Consider the following 18,956-nt stretch of genomic DNA (forward strand, 5'->3'; position numbering starts at 1 on the left):
TCTCGTAGTAACCGAGACGAAGAGGACACCGAAGATAGGCAAGATAGAGCGAGCAGGAAAGCGGAAGATAAAAGAATGGCGAAAGTGTGAGCGGGAGGGTGGTATGCCGAGATAGAGCGAGCAGAAAAGCGGAAGATAAAAGAATGACGCAAGTGTGAGCCCGAGGGCGGTATGCCGAGATAGAGCGAGCAGGAAAGCGGAAGATAAAAGACTGCAAAAATGTGAGCGGGAAGGCGGAATGCCGAGATAGAGTGAGCAGGCAAGCGGAAGATAAAAGAATGTCGAAAGTGTGAGTGGGAGGGCGGTATGCCGAGATAGAGCGAGCAGGAAAGCGGAAGATAAAAGAATAGTGAAAGTGTTAGCGGGAGGCCAGCAAGCTGAGGCCCCGGGAGACAATCTCGGAGCTGGGCGGTCGCTGCGGAATAAGGCTACTGTGGCCCGCGCCGTCGTGCTTTCGACGATGGCGGGATACCTTTATGTGACGAAGGAAATTCTGCATCTGCCGCTGCATCTAAACGAGCCACCCGAGCATAGGCTCAGCGCCGATGAAGCCAGTATACAGGTGCGCGCGCTGTGGAACCAGCAGTTATGTGCTTCGTAGAGAGCGCGATAGACTGGAGGGGGGGAGGAGGAGCTAACTACTTGTGTATAGGTCTGTCAGAAATAGCCATCGAATTTTTCTGTGCTTGTAATGAAGTTGCCGAGCTGTGTTCCCCAAAGTTAGATGACGGCTAGCTCATAGTGGCGCCTGCTGCGGTGGCTCACTGGCTAACGCGTTGTGCTGCTGAGCACGAGGATGAGGGTTAGATTCCCGGCCGTAGCGGCCGCTTTTCTGATGGAAGAAGGGAAAAGCAAGAAGGCCCTTGTGTACGAGAGTTGTAGCGCACATCCTGCTCCGCGCCTTAACCACCCATACGACTTCACCGATGTTGGTAGTTGGGGGTTTAATGTAGGTATTAAGACACACAGGGATTTTCTACTACCATGTGCGAAATAATCCCGTCCCTCTCCCTCGTAACACCTCCAAAGGCTGTGACCACCTCGCGAAACAATTGCTTTGACCTCGCCTTTGAGAACCAATAAAGCAGCACGTCGAACACATACCGCTCCATTTCTTCCTCCAAAAGGCCTCCTTCGTGGCCATCAAGGACTGTGAAAGAGTGCTTCTTAAAGAAAGAGTACATGTGAAGAAAACAGTGGTCTGTAAAAATACATACACGTCTGTCCGAAATCCTTTCCCTCAACATTTTTGACACAGTCGAAACAGCTACACAGCAGCCATTGAATTCAGCATAAAGGAATATCGTAATCGTCAGACACTTTAATGATAAAAATTGAGTGCCCTTCCATTTAATGAACAGGGATCACCAGCGAATCTGCGCGCAGTGCAAACAGAGCGCTAAGCAAAACATGCTTGTGTGGTGCTATTAACTATATTTCATAGCTAATTAGTTGCATGAAATTTGGAAGCACCTTAGCTTTTTCAACAGAAGAACTGCTTAAGCATACGCTAGGTTTGGTAACGCTAGCAAAAATATCAAGAACGAAATCGCCTCCGTATCTGCTCTTTTAATTGTCAATGTTCACGAAAGGCTACAGTTGTATGGCGCCCTCGCCAAGTAGATGTCTCCTTTCCATTTTTCGCTCACATTTCATGCTGTTCCTCTCCAGTCTCGCTCCTACCGAGATATACTCGCTAGACGATTGCTTAAGTCAATTTAAATTACCGCGTTTCACTGCTCCAGGCCGGCTGCCTCGATGCGAGCGCTGCCGTACGGTGGAGACACGCGTGAATCAAGGCACCCTACTCCAACGTTTATTAAACCACATTGCCCCACTTCACGTGCGTTCCAAGCCGAACGGGAAGCCTATGAAGTGGAACCTTTCGGCCCTGTGGCCGTTTGGTTTTTTAAATGGAGCCGGAAGCTATAGTGGCGCGGGTGACAGCAGGCGCGGAGGGAATTCCAGTGGATGTAGTATTCCAGAGCTACAGGTCAAACCACACCCCCTACCACTACACGCAGCACGGAGCAGCGGCGCGATGACGGGAAGCGATAGGCGGCAGGGCAGAGATAGGCGAGGAAGGCGCGGAGAGGCTGTCCCTATCCGCACGCCACTCGCGGATAATTTTTAAAATTGTCCGCACGCTCCAGCCCAAATGCAGCGCCGTGTGCCAAGTTTCTTTTTCTGCGTGTTATTATGGACGCCCCAGTTTCTTCCGCTCTCAACTTGGATGCTATCCGCGTGTTACGTTGTCGGGGCCGGCTACTTAATCCAAGCGCAACGTCGGTCTGTTAACGCTCGGCTTCACGTTGCGGGCTGTCCTGAGCCAGTTCGCGTGTGAAGCCGGCGTGCCAAGCCCTCGTCGGACGACGAGAAACGGCGACCACGACGACACCAATCCATCTCCTGAAGAATCGATGACGAACTTTTCAATCGTTCGCTCTGCACTTCCTCTCCGACAGCTCGCGTTGTAATCAGCAATAACATGCAACAATGTGCCAGAGATCACCACATGAACACATGCCGTGCTGTGATTTGGCGAATACAGCGACGTGAAGAGGGTTGTGTGCATCGGGGCGACGTCATAGTACATGTTAAATGCGCGAATGAGGTGTGGTCGAGGGCAGGGTGTGTTCCCTGTGCTATCGCCCTTCATGTCGGCGCATTCGGCGGCTAAGTGCGATGCTTGCGCGGGCAGCGACATGCATCAGCGGGAAGCTTGAAGGGGCCATGCAGAAACGCAGGTTTGGTTCATTCGAAAGATTGCCTCGCTGATACATACTGACACCACTCTTAACGTAAACTTCACTCAAATAAGCTATATAATTATGAAAAAAAGAAATGGCCGTGCAACCAACAAGCTCATTTTACGCAACAGAACCCATGATGTCATACACGCCAGCACTGGGATTGGCTGAGGCCGGCAAAAACAAACGCAAATTAGGCAGAGCTTATAAGTTTGGGTAACACGCTGTTTGCGCTTAAATTTAGGGCACATTTTTTCACGATTGGGATCATCGCTTCTGACTTCTCCAAGACAGACGCAATCGCGTACGGTTTCCAAGATTTCGTTACTTACCTTGAAGGCACATTCCTTGGCACACCTGTGAAACGCAACCTTTGATTTGTCGTATCTATTTTTATCTTGCAAGCAAGCTTTCAGAGCACAATCTCAAAGCACGCTGTCTAAATCCAGACTGGTTTGACTGAAGAAGCCAATGTCATCTCTAAACCTTGAGTGGCTCATATATTCCCCATTTATTAGCACGCCCGTCTTCATCCACTTAAGCTTTCAAACACACCCTCCGGAAAGGGCACAAAGAATTCCCGTGATATTTTGTCCCCTTGCCAGAAACCCTTTTGTATGCGAAAACTACGAGTTTTTTTATTGAGCCCAAGGGTTCCCCTGCATTCGTCGTATAAATGTTTGAAGAGCGCAAGGTACAGCTCGGTGTCTCTGCCATCACGTGACGCCTCAATTACTGCTCAATTGGGAACCGAGTCAAGTGCATTTTGATAATCTACAAATTACACGTAAACGGTGTATAATACTTTCCACATTTTCCCATTTCCTGGTTGATAGCTTGAATATGGTCGAGATTTGAGGAACATTTCTTAAAACCGGACTCTTCGCGTGACTTTTCGTGGTTGAAATTATAAGGCAAAGTTAGGCGAATTTCATTTTTGTTTCGGCATTTGGGGCTTTCCAATTTCATTTCCTTCTCATTTTACAGAAAAATGTACTCATAGTCTGATTGTAATTCCTTTGGCTGAAGTCAACCTGCAATTCCCCACGGCTCTTTTGAGTGCCTACAGACCACATTTCCCCACCTAACCTGCGGCTTACTGTGTCTCGCGAGTACCCGCATAAAATACCAGGAAAGGATAAACCAGGCCACCACTGTAGCAGCCACCGAAAGAAGTTGACGTACAGCAGGTTTTAACGGCATTGAAACCCCTATAAAAGCATGGCCAGTCCTGTGCGAACACTGAGAACTGATGTACTATCCAAAGCGGATGCGCACAGCATCTGTGGTGTTACTGCCGATGTTCCCTGCCGATTCAGCGGGCAACCCATTTTATCAACCGAGAACCAAAAAACGACAGGTTGGGGACGCCAGACTTACGCCACATCGTTCCCAATGTGGTAAGGCCCGACGTGTGCATCGTCGATGAGTCCACAAACAGTTCGGTGTAAGGTTTTTTGCAGTCTATTCTGTTCCACTGCAACCTGACCAACGACAACGGAACCCAAGAATTGCGTGAAACGCTAGCGGGATCCTCTATGGCCGTTCCGCCATGCTTTCCAGTCACCTTTCCCTCATCATGCTGCAAAAAAGCGCACTATCACCATGCTTACTTCAAGAAGGCGGCACCCAATGGTCTTTGGATGCGGGGCAGGTGTCGGTGCAAACGATTAAAATCTTCCACCGCTACCAGTGTCGAAGAATATAATGGAAGCAACGAAAGCCGCTGATGTTAAAGGGGTCCTGAAATACCTTCCGCCGATGCGTGGATGTACATGTAACCAAATAAAGCAATGCATTAGCAATCTCCTCCCGCAAGAATTTTGTTGAAGCGATGAGTATTAGCTGAGAAATCGTAAATCAAAAACCGCGCATTATCGTCGCGCCGCGTTTCCTCCTCCTTTCAACTCACTCTCCGCTGTTGACGGCCAGCGAGTCTTCCCTCCCATGATGCTGCGCTCCTCGGCGGTGACGTACTTCAGCTATTGCGCTGCTCACACAGCCGTCTGCTACGGGCAAGCTTTGTTGACACCATGAATCCCGCACTCCGCTCAAGGCTGGAAAAGCGAACGAAAAATCTGGCCCCATGTGTGCGGTGGGCTGGCCTTGCCCTTTCGCGGTGTACGTTGCTGCAGAACTTTGCTATCGGCGGCACGCGACTTTTTATCGGCGGCGAACTCTCAGCCGCACAGGGAGGATCCTGCGCTCGCTCCCTTGGATGCACAGCGCACTGTTTATCCAAAAAGCGCCCTATCAGATGTGGCCCCGCTGGTGCCGGGGCTTATTTTGTGGCCGGCGGCATGTGAAAAAGACATTTTAAACCGATACAGAACCCGTGCACAAAGCGCCAGTTCAGCTTGGGGCGACGCGTGGTGGAGAGCGGCAACGTTGGCAAAACATGCTCCGCCACGGCTCTGAGCTTCCTCGCGCTGGAGCGAGCACCATTTCTTTGACAATATCAAACATCGGTTGCCCTGGCAACAAGGCACAAACCGCTCTAGAAGTCAGTTACGGTTGCGTGATCTCGGTTCAGCTTGGCGCCCCACCTCGCGGCATATGGGCACTGCAGGCATACTACTCACTCCCATTTTGAAGTGCGAGATGCGTTTGGCATTACAGGAGGCGATGGTGTGTGTGTTGTGGACGCCTTTGTTTCGCGATGGAATGCGACGTTGTGCTTCTGCGGGTGGATAGTGCTTCCCATGGTCTGGATTATCTTTCTCAAGCGGCGTACGACTCAACCTCGCGTGGGGTATGCGCAGTGTGCGTGGCTAAAAGCCATCTCGGCTTGTGCGCCAGAGTTAAGTAACTTGCTGTTCGTCCCCGCAAACCGCGCGCGAGGTGTGCCGAATTTACGAGGGGCAGGAGGAGGCAACCCATCGTCTGTCAATGGCGGTTCGGACTTGCAACGCATGTTGTGACGTTGTGTTCGTTCGAAACGCATCTCTGGATTGTTTGGAAGTTGAATAAAATGTATGCGTCAAACCCGGGCATTCGGCTTCAGGGCGTTCTCTGCGATTGCAAGAAAAGTGCCACGGGGCTTCAACGCTTTCTTTATGGAACGTACTCAAGTAAGAGAATATTCATGTCGTGTTATGGCCCTGTTGCATTCAATACAAACGGTTAAGCGTTTTTTTACACTTGTTTCGTTTGTCGTAAAATGTCCAAGCACTCCGGCACTCCGCTGGCAGATCAGCCGGCGAGCCGACGCTGAGCAGACGACTCATCTCTTTGCCGGAAGTGCGTGAAAAAGCCGCCCAATAGCAGGATGTCTAGCTCATGACGAACATCTGGGAATCGATGATGTAGACATGTGAAGATGGCGGCGTCCAAAAACACGAAGGAAAGGGTGAGAAAAAAGCGACAAACTTTGCAACAAAAGTGTGAGCTTTCCGCTGCGCGTAAAAGAGTAATACTTGGCACAGATGATGTTGACGACCCAGTCTAACGATTGCGCTAGTCAATTTAGTGTGCTCAAAACGCCTTTCAGCGCCCCTTTAAGAATACATCGAGGGACACATACCTATGTTGAATTCGACGGCTTGTGCTTAGACGCTTTTGCTCCATCATTAGTCGTAATACGGCGACCCGTTTGCGCAAGGCAAAGACACTTTTGAGGGAAGAACAAAGGCATACTGTCGAAAAGCACATTTCAATACGAATTAGCAAGGTGTGAAGTAAAATCCCTAGTTCAGCATAGAGCTGTGAACGAGCCACAAATTTGGGCTCGTGCAGATCCGGAATAGTCGAAGTAGACCCGGTCCGGCCACGCATCAAATTCAAGGGGCCCGCCCGTCACGGCCCGCGATCACAATCGTAAGGCCGATCACAATCGTGCCATTCCAATACATGTTATCAGAACATAATTTTTCCCAGTAAAAAGCATTCATTTCCGCAGAGTGGGCTGAATAAATATCCCGCTCGGCCGCTTTTCGGACGCAGGCGTAAAGCGAAAACGCCAGTTTGTTTGAGATTTCCGCGCGTGTTAAAGATCCCCAGGTGGTCAAAATTAGTCCGGAGCCCTCCACTACGGCGCGCCTCATCGCGTGTGTATCGTCGCTGCGTTGAACCACACAATAAAAGAGCAAAATAAATACTGAAAATATTTACAAGTTATTGTCGGACAGAATGCGATAAAACCAGCGACGTACCAATAATAAAAATATTTTTTTTGTTTCGAAAGTTTGCATGCAGATGAATTACATACGGAAGTGTTGAATTCTGATGGCAGATCGGGAGCGCTCACCGAACTACGCCACAGAGCACACTGAGCCTTCGAAAAGGGGGTGCTGGGAAACTGCCTTTCGAAAGCACGCGTCCCGCCGGAGCAAATGCCGAAGCACGATGGGAACAGGAATTTCCCAGCAGCCTTTACGTCGTGTCCTTCTAAGAACGACTGCTTCCCTGCAAGCGTTTTTTTTTTTTCCGTGCATCAAGTGGGCAGCTTTTCGAACCAACGTTGATATCCCTAAAAATGCTACCCTGTCGCAATTCACTGGGGCTATACAGTGTGCGAAATTACAGGCTACAGAGAAAATCATATGCGACTCTTCAACCCCTGCCCTGGACGCACATCTCACTAACCTCTGGAAGCGCGTGCAATCTCTCACCACTCTTTACCTCACCAACGACACACGTCACCAAAGACCAGATACGGATTCGTCGCCAGTACCAAATCATCCGAGATTACCAACGATCCGTTTCCAACAAGCATTGGCATAGTATGTGAGAAGCTTGGCAAAGAACGAGGGCTCTCCTAACTATGGAGCACATTTCGGAGCTTGTCGGGCAAGCGCAAGCAAAGACCCACATTGTTCTCCTCCCTCACTCTCCGAGACACGCCAGAGGCCGTTCAACATCGCCTTATTTCGAAGTCACCCGCCGCGGTGGCTCAGTGGCTAAGGCGTTGCGCTGCAGAGCGCGAGGTCGCGGGTTCGATTCCCGGCCGCGGCGGCCGCTTTTCTGATGGAGGCGAAAAGCAAAAACGCCCGTGTGTACGAGATTTCGGCGCACGATAAAGATACCCAGGTGGTCAAAATTAATATGGAGCCGTCCGCTACCGCGCGCCTCATCGCCTGCGCTGCGTCGGCGCGTTAAACCCTACAATCAATCAATCAATTATTTCGAAGTTTTTCCCTCCCGCCTCTATCATCTCAGTCCCCACCCTCCGCTGCCGACCATAATGATTCAAGAAGTGGATAGAGATCTCGATGCCCTATTCACCACGGGGGAGTTTAAAGCGGCTCTTCATCAGGGCAAACAACATTATGCACCTGGTCATAATGGTGTGACATGGCACCACCTGCGTAATTTGGAAGAGTCTTCGTACTTAAAACTGCTTGATATAATTAATACTAATTGGGCCTCGGGCGATGTTCCCAATGACTTCAAACTGACGCTTGTTTATCCAATACCGAAGGCAAACAAAGAACCCTCTGTGCTGACCAACCTTCGGCCAATTTCACTCCCGCCCACCATCTGAAAACTTATTGAGCGCCTAATAACCGTCTTAAGTATTATTTGGAATACGTGCGTCCGTGGTTTCACCCGACTCAAACTGGATTCCGTCGTCACCTAAGTACTCTCGATTGCCTTTGGCTGCTCCGACGTGTTCTTAATCGCACATCACGGGCTGGCAATCCGGATTACTTCCTCACTTTTGACGTGCGACAAGCACTCGACAACGTTTGCCAATCGGCGATCCTCGATGAGCTTTGTATGGCCTTCCCCAGCCAAGGGGCCCAAAACTGGATTCAGAATTTTCTTAAAAATGACCAATTCGGTTCAACAGAACGCATACAGGATAGAGCCCAAGAACCTTTTATCTAGACAGGGGTGTTCCCCGGGGTTCTGTCCTTGAATCCGTTCTTTTTAATTGGGCCATGGCGCGCGTAGCCCGCAACCTCTGAACGGGACACTGCGACTCGTTTTGCTATCTACAATGGCGACCTCACAGTGTGCGTTGAAGCCGCCGACTACAAATGCAATGAAGACATGGCTACAGAAGTGCAGGCGGCGGCAAACAGCCTCTCAACCACTCATTCAACCATCGGCCTTGAGCTGGAACGTGAGAAGACAGAATTTCTCCTGGTCCACGGTCAGCACCAACTGCCCGCCAACTTGCATCATACTATCTACATCGGTGACAAACCGATTGCCTCACACTGTGTCCATATCAGTCTACTAGGTCTTCCGCTCGCCAGCCACAACAATGCTCGGCAATGAATAACGCAGCTGCGAAAAAACTGGAAACCGATGCTACACCTAATCTGTCGCCTTTCCAACAAATTTGTCGGAGCTAACCAATCGGCGTGTCTCACGCTCTCAAGGGCACTAGCCGTCGGACGTCGGACTTATGGCGCCCCGGCTTATGACCTCTCTTGGACTCACAAGAAGCATTTAGCGGTGCTTTATCGGGCCATGCTTCGTACGATCACTGGACTTCGGAGGAATACTCGCCTTGACGCTCTTGAACGGGCTGCCCCGGTCCCTCCGATGGAAGAGCTCCTTGCGGAAGCCGTACAATAACATCGGCTTCGGCGGACACTAACAGGGGACTGCACTCTGTGCGTGGGACGAGCGTATACCTGGAGTACTTACGTTGGCCTCACCACCCCTCCCCCTTGTTTAAGCCCGCCTCTTACAGTTGCTCAGCAACAAACTGGAATTCCGCGTTCCCGTCGTACTGCTCATGAAAAGGCCCTTCAGCGCGTCCTCGCACGGTTCACACGGATCCGGATGGGGGCAACCAGGCTGCACATGATGCAGCACTGGAGCATCTTGATAGCACACCTCTCCTAGTTGAGAACGCGTCGCCCTCCTCCCGCTTCCCCCTCGCCTTCAACTTGATCATGCACGCCACGAACGGAAGTGCCGTCTTTCTTCCGTTACCCCCCTGGCTACCTGGATCTGGCTCCCCCGATGCCTCGCTCTGCAGAAGTATTCGTCAACGAAGCTAGGCCCAACGCAGCTCTCACACCCCACATCAATAGAAAACGGATTTACCCAACGGGGTCTCTACTTCCTTACTGTCCCCACTGGCGGATGACCGTATTCGCCACCCTTACCCACCTAATCTGGCGCTGCTCCGCGTCTTCACTCTACCGGCCTATCCTCACCAATGCTATGCCTCCCGATGCCTCAGAAGGTGATCCTCCATTTGAAGATCCAAATTTTAGATGCGACGCATTTCATTCACTCGCCTTGTCCCTCCATCCATCCGGCGTTGTTGTCGGCGTTGTCGGCGTCCACCCCTCCCCCAATCTCCTCGCCGCGCCAGCTGCGCTCTCCGCCGCTCACCCCCTCTCCTCTCCGATAGCGAACACTTTCTCGCGAGGGGCATTGGATTGGATTCGATTGGATTGGCTTGGCTTGGCTTGGATTGGATTGGATTGGATTGGAACTCTGCGATGCTTCGCATCACCTCAGGGTTCCCCTCGGGAAGATGGTGTAATTTTTTATCAGAGCCCTTGGGCGTAGAGAGTGGTCTGTCGAGATTAGTATAGACTCGGGCCTCCTCCGGTCGTGGAAATTCCCTAATGGTAGATCGTCACCTTGGCCTGGCCTCCGCGGTCTGAAGGGAACCCCCGTGCGGTCTTCATGGACGCGCCATCCTTTTAACTGGGCTACACCTCCCTTCCCCTCCTTCCCATACCCCTATTTTGTCCGCATGGCATTCCCTCGATTAATAAAGGGCTGCAACAACCATTTTTCCGGTCTCAGCTAAATTCTTTTTATCGTTTCTGGACTTTAGCAGCCTCAACCGCCTACAACGGCACCCGTGACGAATGTTTTCGCCGCCTTTTCGCAGGCAGGCGAAAAAAAAAGAAATGCCCAAGGCACGTTTAGAAGTTATACGCCATGCATCCACCCAGTCGTCCTTCGAGCTGTGCTCCTCGCCACTTGATTCAGAGTTGCAACTGTCGCACTCGCTTTCGGTAAGTAGCAAGCATGAACGTAACACAGCATGTAGTGTCTATTATCCCGTTGTGATGTGGCCGTAGCACGCATTTTCCTTAGCGGCCGCCGTGGCTATTCGAAAAGGGGGGTAGAACGGAAGCGAACGGCAACAACGTCACGAGAGAAGACAAAGCCCCCTGCGAGTTCCGGGGAACTCCGCCGATTTTGAGGGAGCAACATCAGCTCCGCGGAGGTCGGCTGCGTTAGCGCTCTCAATGTGCCATACCAACAGCATTAGATTGCTCCCGATCTGCCATTGGAACGTGTTTGCTCCAGACGGAGAAAAAGGTTGCTTGAAAGTGCTCCGGATCTGCCATTTCAATTCAACAAAAGTGTTGAATGAAGTTTAGAATGAAGAGGGCATTATTTATGGCTTCAGACGCGTCCTTCAATCTTGCAGGACGAAACCGGCAGCGCTGAGGTTAAGCGGACTTGTAGGCCTTGTGGCGGAAATGGTGAGTTTCGGGTACTAATTGACTCAGTTTTCCCTGTTTTCCGAAATTTATTTTGAGCAAATGAATGAAAAGTGCCGACCTAAACGATTTTCTTGGGACTCGTCTCTGTGAGACCCGCCGCGGTGGTTCAGTGTCTAAGGCGTTGGGATGCTGAGCCCACGGACGCGGGTTCGATTTCCGGCAGCGGCAGCCACTTTTCTGATTGTGGCGAAAAGCAAAAACACCAGTGTGTCTAGCATGCGCCGAAATCAAAAAGATCCCCAGTTGGTCAAAATTATTCCGGAGCACTCCGTTACAGCGTGCCTCATCGCCTGTGTAGCTTCGGCGCGTTGAACCCCCATAATCGTCATCCTCTTCGTGAGTCACAGAGAAGCAAACGTCGCTTCATTTAATGAACAGCTGGTTGCATGACTGTATTCTTTATTGGAGGCTAAATAGATAGGCTGGACAGATACACACGGCTAGGCTAGATAGGCTAAATAGGTAGATACGCTAGTCAGATAAGCTACATAGATCTAGGCTAGATAGATAGATACGCTAGTTGCGATGGAACATCTGTTAGCAACCACAGGAAACTATGTGTGCTTGTGTGTTCCTGGCGCTCGTCTATTGCCAGCTTCCGTAGGTGCCAAAATTTAGGGAAGAGGAGTATTGCTACGTGATGTTGCTAAAGTGGTGGTCTTTATTCTTTTCTAGAAATGCCGTGCCCCTTTCTCGGCTTTCCCCATTTAAATTTCTTGGCGGGTTCACAAAACGTGGTCGCTGGGGATGTCGGGTAATCTTCGCAACATCCCACTAAATCATCGGCAGCGTTGGCCTTTTTCCTCCTCAAGGGCAGATGGAGCTTTCTAAAACAGTTCAACAATGCAACCAGGCCACTGAGTAAGTTTATCCTGAAGTTCTCAAGAATTTGAAGATTTAAGGCCGGGCCGAAAGTAAGCCGTCAGGAGGACCCGGACTGAACTAACCATTCATTTTTCCGCACAGGTGCCAACCTGCCACGGCAGAACATTAAGCAGGTTACTCTAGCGTATTTAGTGGCTCTAGGTGGCTGGGGCTTCTGGTAAGCCCGAGACCGTGCACACTTATAGTTCAACAATCGTCTGAACCTTTCTTGTGCTCCGCGACTGCTCTCCACTCTATGACTCTCAGTACGGAAATCCTCGCTAATACGGCGTTACCATTCCGTTCCATAAGCGGCAGGCAGCTTTCTGGTACGAAAATGGCGGCTTAAAAATAGGACAGTGACCTCTGGGTAGCACTTCTGTAAAATATGACACCGTTACTATACCACTGTGGTCAAGCATTTTCGTCGATGTTTCGCCCTATGAAATGCCTGAAAATGAACCAGTGGCTGTCGGCCTATTCACCGCCCAGCTAAGATAATGCGCCTCAAGGGTAATCATTAGAGGTCGGATCTTTAGCCACTAAGACGGCGTGTTTTAGGCGCCAGAAACAGGCGGACAAAAGAGCATTTTAGGCTCCCAACGTCGGAATTATAGGCGCCTTAATATTGTACAGAAATACAAATATTTATAAAAGATGACTTGGGCGACCTGTACTTAAAACAGGAAAACCGAAATTGTTATTGTTTGCGTTGGCACGAAAGCGCCAACGGTTGAACATATCCCTCCAACTGCCCCATAAAACTGCTAAACTAATGGCCATCCATTGGCGCAGCACAACAAACACAGTGATGACATTCATGTTCAATGGCCGCTGTCGCGTGCTCGAGTGTCGCCTATTGTGAATCAGGCGTGCAAAAGGATACTTCAGAGCTGGGAATACTGATTTTAATAAGTGGTATGTTCGGATACAAGTTAAAAACGCCATCGCTCAAGCAGTGTATCACTCCGCCAAAGCGACGGCCCCTGATGTCAGCGCGGACGCGTGTTTTAAAAGGAGACTGCCCTTTACACGTGACGTCGCCTGCTTTGAGATGCAAAGCATCTCTTAGTCGACCCTCCGTCGTCCGGCGTCCGCACCTCTCCTGCTCATCCCCCTCTCCACGCCAGCTGTGATAACGCCGCTCTCCTCCTCGCCGCTCGGCTCGTGTTGTGCTGGCTCAGGAAGACACCGGCAACACTGTCGCTCCAGGAGCCCTAACCAGCTGTGATAACGCCGCTCTTCTCCTCGCCGCTCGGCTCGTCTCGTGCGTCCGAAGACAAGGCTGCACAGAGGAGATCTCGCGACGCCGAACGTAAACGGCAGCGTAGAGTGGCGAATTCCTCGCTTCGAGAACGAGAAGCCGCTTTGAAACGCCAGTGGCGAGTAGTTGATTCAGATGGCGTTCGGCAACGTGACAACGCTTCGAAACGCGAGCGTCGAACAGCGGATTCCTCGCTTCGAGAACGAGAAGCCGCAAAACGTTCCCCACTACTCGATAAATAAAGAAGACATTTAATACGCCCCTACACGTGTCTTTACTCGAACAACCAATTAACACGCTTCTACCACACGGCTTTGCATCCCCTCAGGGTTCCCACGTAGGAAGATAGTGTAATTTTTTTCTAAGGTAGCTTCTTTGTCATCGCTGTAACAATTTACAAGCAGATTAAGGGCTGTATTCCGATTCCCTCCTCCACTCGGCTGAGGAGAGGATTCCGCAATGCTAATGCATGGGCAAATCGATTTCAAGGATCCCCTCCACTGGAGGGTGGGGTAAAGGAAGGACTCAGAATAGCAGGGTAAGTCTAAAAGGTCAGTGAAATGACTCGAGTCATGTTCAAAATAATGATGATGATGATGGTTGGATTTTTATGGCGCAAGGCCAACTGGCGCAAAGAGCGCCAAATCAGTGGTTATGTATGGAGGGTGATGATGTAAACACTAAAATAACTCAATAAGTCGAAGAGTAAAAACAGCTGAAGGAAATGGTGGTGGCTTCTGTATAGGGACAGTTTTGATTACACATTATAGAAGTGAGGTTTAAAACTTAACATCTGACAAATACTTAAAAACGCATTGGGCAGGGACCATGGCAAAGTCATTGAAGAACAACGATGGGTGGAGTGGAACTTATCGTCTGTAGAGTTGGAGAAAGTGTTTATGTGGTGTTGTGTCAAGTGCGTTGCATTGAACGAGTACGTGGACTAGGGATAGGGCCTCTCCGCACGTGCTGCACAGAGGAGTTGAAGATCCTGCGAGCAGATACGAGTGTATCGCATTTGTGCGCCCTATCTGTAGCCTAGCCAAACCTACTGTGTATCTGTTCCGCGTGTCGGTGGTGTATGGTCTCAAGTGTGGTTTAATTACGTGTAACTTTTTTTCTACCTGTTCACTCCATGTTCAAAATATTGGCAGTAAGGCGTGCTTTGCGACACGCGCACGAAAAGCCGGCGGCGGAATTGCAACTTGCGCTGTCGTTCTTAAGTTGTGCACAAGTATAGTGGACGCCTGCCTGACGAAATTTAATTACGACGCAACAGAAACATACAGATAATATAAATGCAAAGAAGAGTACGATTTATTTGGAACCAGATTTATTGACCAGAAGCAAAAAAAGGCGGACCGCAGAAAAATAAAGGAAGTAACAGGCGCTTTGAAGAAATCATTGGGTTCACCCTGTTTCATCCGAACACACAAGTTGATACTTGCGGAATTTATTATTCTGATTCACCGATATTTACTCTTTTCAGTACTGCGGACGCGGACATTTATTTACTTGCCGAGAATGTCGCGCTTGAGTCGTCCACTTCGCTCTCTGAAGGCTGTCTTCTTGGTTCGTCTTCAGCTGGGGGATCTTCGAGTGACAGTCTGCAAATAGAAAAAAAAAACAAATGCCCACTGTTGAATAAACATCAAGCAGCACTTCAGTTCGCTGCTGTTGAAGTTCAAAATAAACAAAACGCCCAGCAAAAATATCACTCCCAACACTCGCACCCTGGGAATATTGTCTTTTCAGTGCGAAGCACTTTGGCGCTCGCTACAGTGATTTGGTGGCACCGGCCGCACAGGCGGTGTCCGCGCAACGTAACCGAGCGAGCGAGACAGCCAAGGCAGAAAGAAAACGGAGAAGGAGAGGCGGGGGAGGTTGGCACATGCTGCAAGGTGTCATTCACAACGCTTCGCCATGGCTCAGTATGTCTCACTGTCTCCCTCTTACACTCTCGCCAGAGGCTCCTCCTCCTCCATTTGTGGCTCATCCGAACAACGTGACATTTTCGCGGGAGGGTCAACCACGATTTACAACAACAGGCTGGGCGGCGGCATCGCGTGGCCAGATAACGGCCGATTAGCGCGCGCCGCCGGGCGTTCGCTGATCACGCGATCATTTTCGAGGACGCAGCAGCTACGCGCCATGACAGAGAAGACGGCAGTTCGCGTTGCTAATCGTCAGCTGCTTTGGCAGCAAAGCTGCTTTACGGCATACCTCTACCCCTCAACGGTTTCATCGCCGCGGGAAAACGATCTGCGTGGGTAGGAACTACAAGGCGCCAAGGAATATGCCACTTATTGATTGATTATAGGGTTTAACGCGCCGACGCATCGCAGGCGATGAGGCGCGCCGTAGTGAAGGGCTCCGGATTACTTTTGACCACCTGGGGATCTTTAACGTGTGCCGAAATCTCGCACACACGGGCGTTTGTGCTTTTCGCCTCCATCAGAAAAGCGGCCGCTGTGGCCGGGAATCGAACGCGCGACCTCGTGCTCAGCAGCGCAACGCCTTAGCCACTGAGCCACCGCGGCGGGTGCAATATGCCACTGAGCGTGTGCGTCCGGCTATTCCGGCATACAGCATTCGTTCTCAGCATTCCTTCTCAGAATTCGGCATACAGCATTCGTTCTCAGAACTCAGCTCAGAATTGGTTAAAGCAAACCGCAAGAAAAGCATCGAGACGGCGTTAAGGATAAGGCGCCTGTGATAAGGCACACGTGAACAATGAGAGCCCTCGCCATGTGTTCGTGGTAAAGATTATGTTTGCAGATTATCTTTCAAGGCTAGGCAGGACTAGTTTCACTAAATAAAGCAGTTCTTTCCAAAGTCGCCACAAGCATGCGCCAGGCTAGGCAGGGCCCAGCATTTTCTTCCAGGGGCTTAATCTCGACTGCACAAATTCACAGTGAACTGTGAATTTTCCGGAAGTCTTTTCTTATTGGCTTTCAATTTTGGTCACCTGCTTTCTGTTGACGAAGCGGTTGTGTGTCCTTTCGTCATTTTGACGTTTCATGACGCTTACGGGCATCAGTCATCAAGTTTCCCTTATTTATTTTTACTCAAAGCGCATAATTCTTCGCCGGCAATGAAAAACTACACTAAATGCAGTAGGCATGGCAACGTACGACTGTCTTTGCTATTCAACATCAATACGGCTTGTATGTCACGCGCTCCCTGCGAGAAGGCGTGGCGTAATTTAATCAGCTGGCGGGAACACACGTCACACATTGGCTACTTCAGTCTGCGTAAAGAGTGGCATAATGTTACATAACAGGTTGGAAATGGCGGTTGCTGTCGCCGTGAAATAAGCAAAAACGACCTTCCGCGCCGTGATATCCCCGTGAATTTGCACCAGGCGCAGTCTAGCATGACGCGCAGTTAAAGAATGTATTTTACCGAAAGGAATAATAGTTTGCATTGTTTCTAAGTCAGCAATCACGTAGCATACAAATAACGGGCCGCAGTTTGATTTCATGTTTGGCAATAAAATAATTCTTTGTTTGTCGTAACAGCAACATAAGAGGGCAGTACAAGCCTCTCCATCACAAAGAAAACCTAATCCATGGCAGTTGTCTACACTACTCCCAGTAATCTGCTAAGTCACATGATCGAACTCGAGAGAAATAACTAAGAGAAGTGACTGTTTTATGCATTACTGTGCTTATTAAATAGAGCTTTACGAATGAGTGAATCAGCGACATCTGTACGCTCAGCGGCTATCAGACGTACCGCTTCGCTGCCCTTATGCATCGTACAAGCGATGGTCCCGGCCTTCTTTTTCTATAATCTATCTATACCTATAAAAAGAATTGCCCGACTGACTGACTGACTGACTGACTCATCAACGCCCAGCCAAAACTGTTAGACCGAGAGACTTGAAATTTCACGAGTTTATTTTCGTCATTGAGTAGGTGCCCACTAATGCGGGTTTTTCAGAAATTGCCCTCCTAACCGAAGAAAAGGGCGAAATTGTGGTTTCGCGAATTCGTGATTTTCTCCGTCACCCATTCACATATCGAAGCGCTTTTTGCTGATATAAGTAGCCCTTAAGAATATCTAAAAAGTAGTTTTTGGATTTCGTCCTAACCTACACCAGCGAGGTGATTCCGCATTCCGGAACTAAAATGGTGTTCCTAAAGATTCTCAAATAAATCTTTCACCGATTCAGTAATCCAACTGATTTTTGCTAGAATATGTTACTCATACAAATGCACAGAACCGTTCTTAAGGATTTCGCTCTGCGACGCCGCTAAAAGGGTCAACTTGTTTTTTACAAATGACACGGCTGATGAGCCGAAAAGGCCTGACAGGTTATGTACACGTCTAGCCAAACTGCTATTTCAAACGGCTACAGATTGCAAGGGCACATTGTGATTACGGTGTTGGAGGTCCATATTTCTTAAAATTTTAAAAATTCCACCATGGAGAGAGTGAAAAGCGGTAAAATAGTTATTCAGATAATAATTTTTTTACCGCCCGCCATCTGAGTTATCGAACTGGTTTTTGTTGAGATAGGCAACTTACTCACGTATCTCAACAGTGTTATACAACATTTTTCAATGACACCCTCCCAATAGAGGCAAGCGGGATTTCGGGAAAACACTGTGTTTTTATACTTTCGTAAATAACCACCCAGCCAGTTGATATCTCGCATTCGTTTTCTCTTTAAAATGCTGCCCATTTAATTGCCCAAAACTCGCTTTCAGGATTTTGTCCTAACATGCCGATAAGAAGGCCAGAGAGATTTTTTAATCTGCTTCCTTTTGGACGTAAAATTCAGTTGAGATTTCCCGCGTTTGCTTAGCGTCGCCATCTGTTGACACCTTAGGCAACTACGCGTCTCCCGTACGAGCAGGTGTCATATAACATAAATGTAAAAGAGAAGATGTACCAGTAAAAAGCGCATCGGTAAGCATTCGGCGTCTGCTGGGACTTCCTGCAACCTCGCGCCTCCCGTAGGGAGCCCATGTTACTTATGATAAAACTGTACCGATGAGCATCGTTCATATCTTCTGAGGTAGCACTTCCTACGAGGAAGAATACCCCCCACCCAGCCTGCCTCTATCATGTGTTCCCAGTGCAATCTCCTGCCGAATTCAAGATTTGTTTGCAACCTGGCACTCTTCCTCATATCATATTAAGAGTGCAAGCAAACCAAGCTCCTCCTCCTTCCATCCACTTTTCCAAACCTTGAGCTGTTGGAGAGCCTCGTGACTAACAGCGATCTGGATGTCCTGGCAATACTTCATCCAGAGCGAAGGCTGCCCACTCTTCACATGGCTTTCTGAAATTGGGAACCACTCCCACTTCGCCGGCTCAATAAAACATTTTTCACTCACTGACTCATTCGCTCAAACGCGCCATCTTGGTGCAATTTGTTTAGCGAGAGTTGGAGTAAAACACGAGTACCAGTCGTCTCACATTACCACGACGCGCCTGCAGTAGGAGGCTGCCTATGTACTGACAACAGGCAGGCGCTCCCGAGCGTGTACCACTTCCCAATGAAGTAGCCTAATATGGCGACTAACAAATACCAATTGCTGTCCTTAATATAATGGCCCACCCGGGCACCGCGGGGTACTACCGCTAGTATAACATAAATGTAAAATAGAATATGTACGAGTAAAAAGCGCA

General features: G+C 49.5%; 2 protein-coding genes across 4 annotated transcripts in view; both read right to left on the bottom strand.

The window, feature by feature from the left end:
- Positions 1–18,956, bottom strand: part of LOC144138864 (spermatogenesis-associated protein 20) — a 501,846-nt gene that overhangs the window by 272,530 nt on the left and 210,360 nt on the right. The gene's annotated exons all lie outside the window — the stretch shown is intronic.
- LOC144138865 (uncharacterized) overlaps positions 14,630–18,956 on the bottom strand; it is a 28,888-nt gene continuing 24,561 nt past the window's right edge. Inside the window, exon 3 of the mRNA XM_077671366.1 lies at positions 14,630–14,920. Within this exon, the coding sequence (XP_077527492.1) occupies positions 14,821–14,920 (100 nt within the window). The 3' untranslated portion in view covers positions 14,630–14,820. The remainder of the gene's footprint in view (positions 14,921–18,956) is intronic.

This window comes from Haemaphysalis longicornis, unplaced genomic scaffold (assembly GCF_048455015.1).
Source record: "Haemaphysalis longicornis isolate Haplotype H1 unplaced genomic scaffold, Haemaphysalis longicornis Haplotype H1 scaffold_5, whole genome shotgun sequence".
Lineage (NCBI taxonomy): Eukaryota > Metazoa > Arthropoda > Arachnida > Ixodida > Ixodidae > Haemaphysalis > Haemaphysalis longicornis.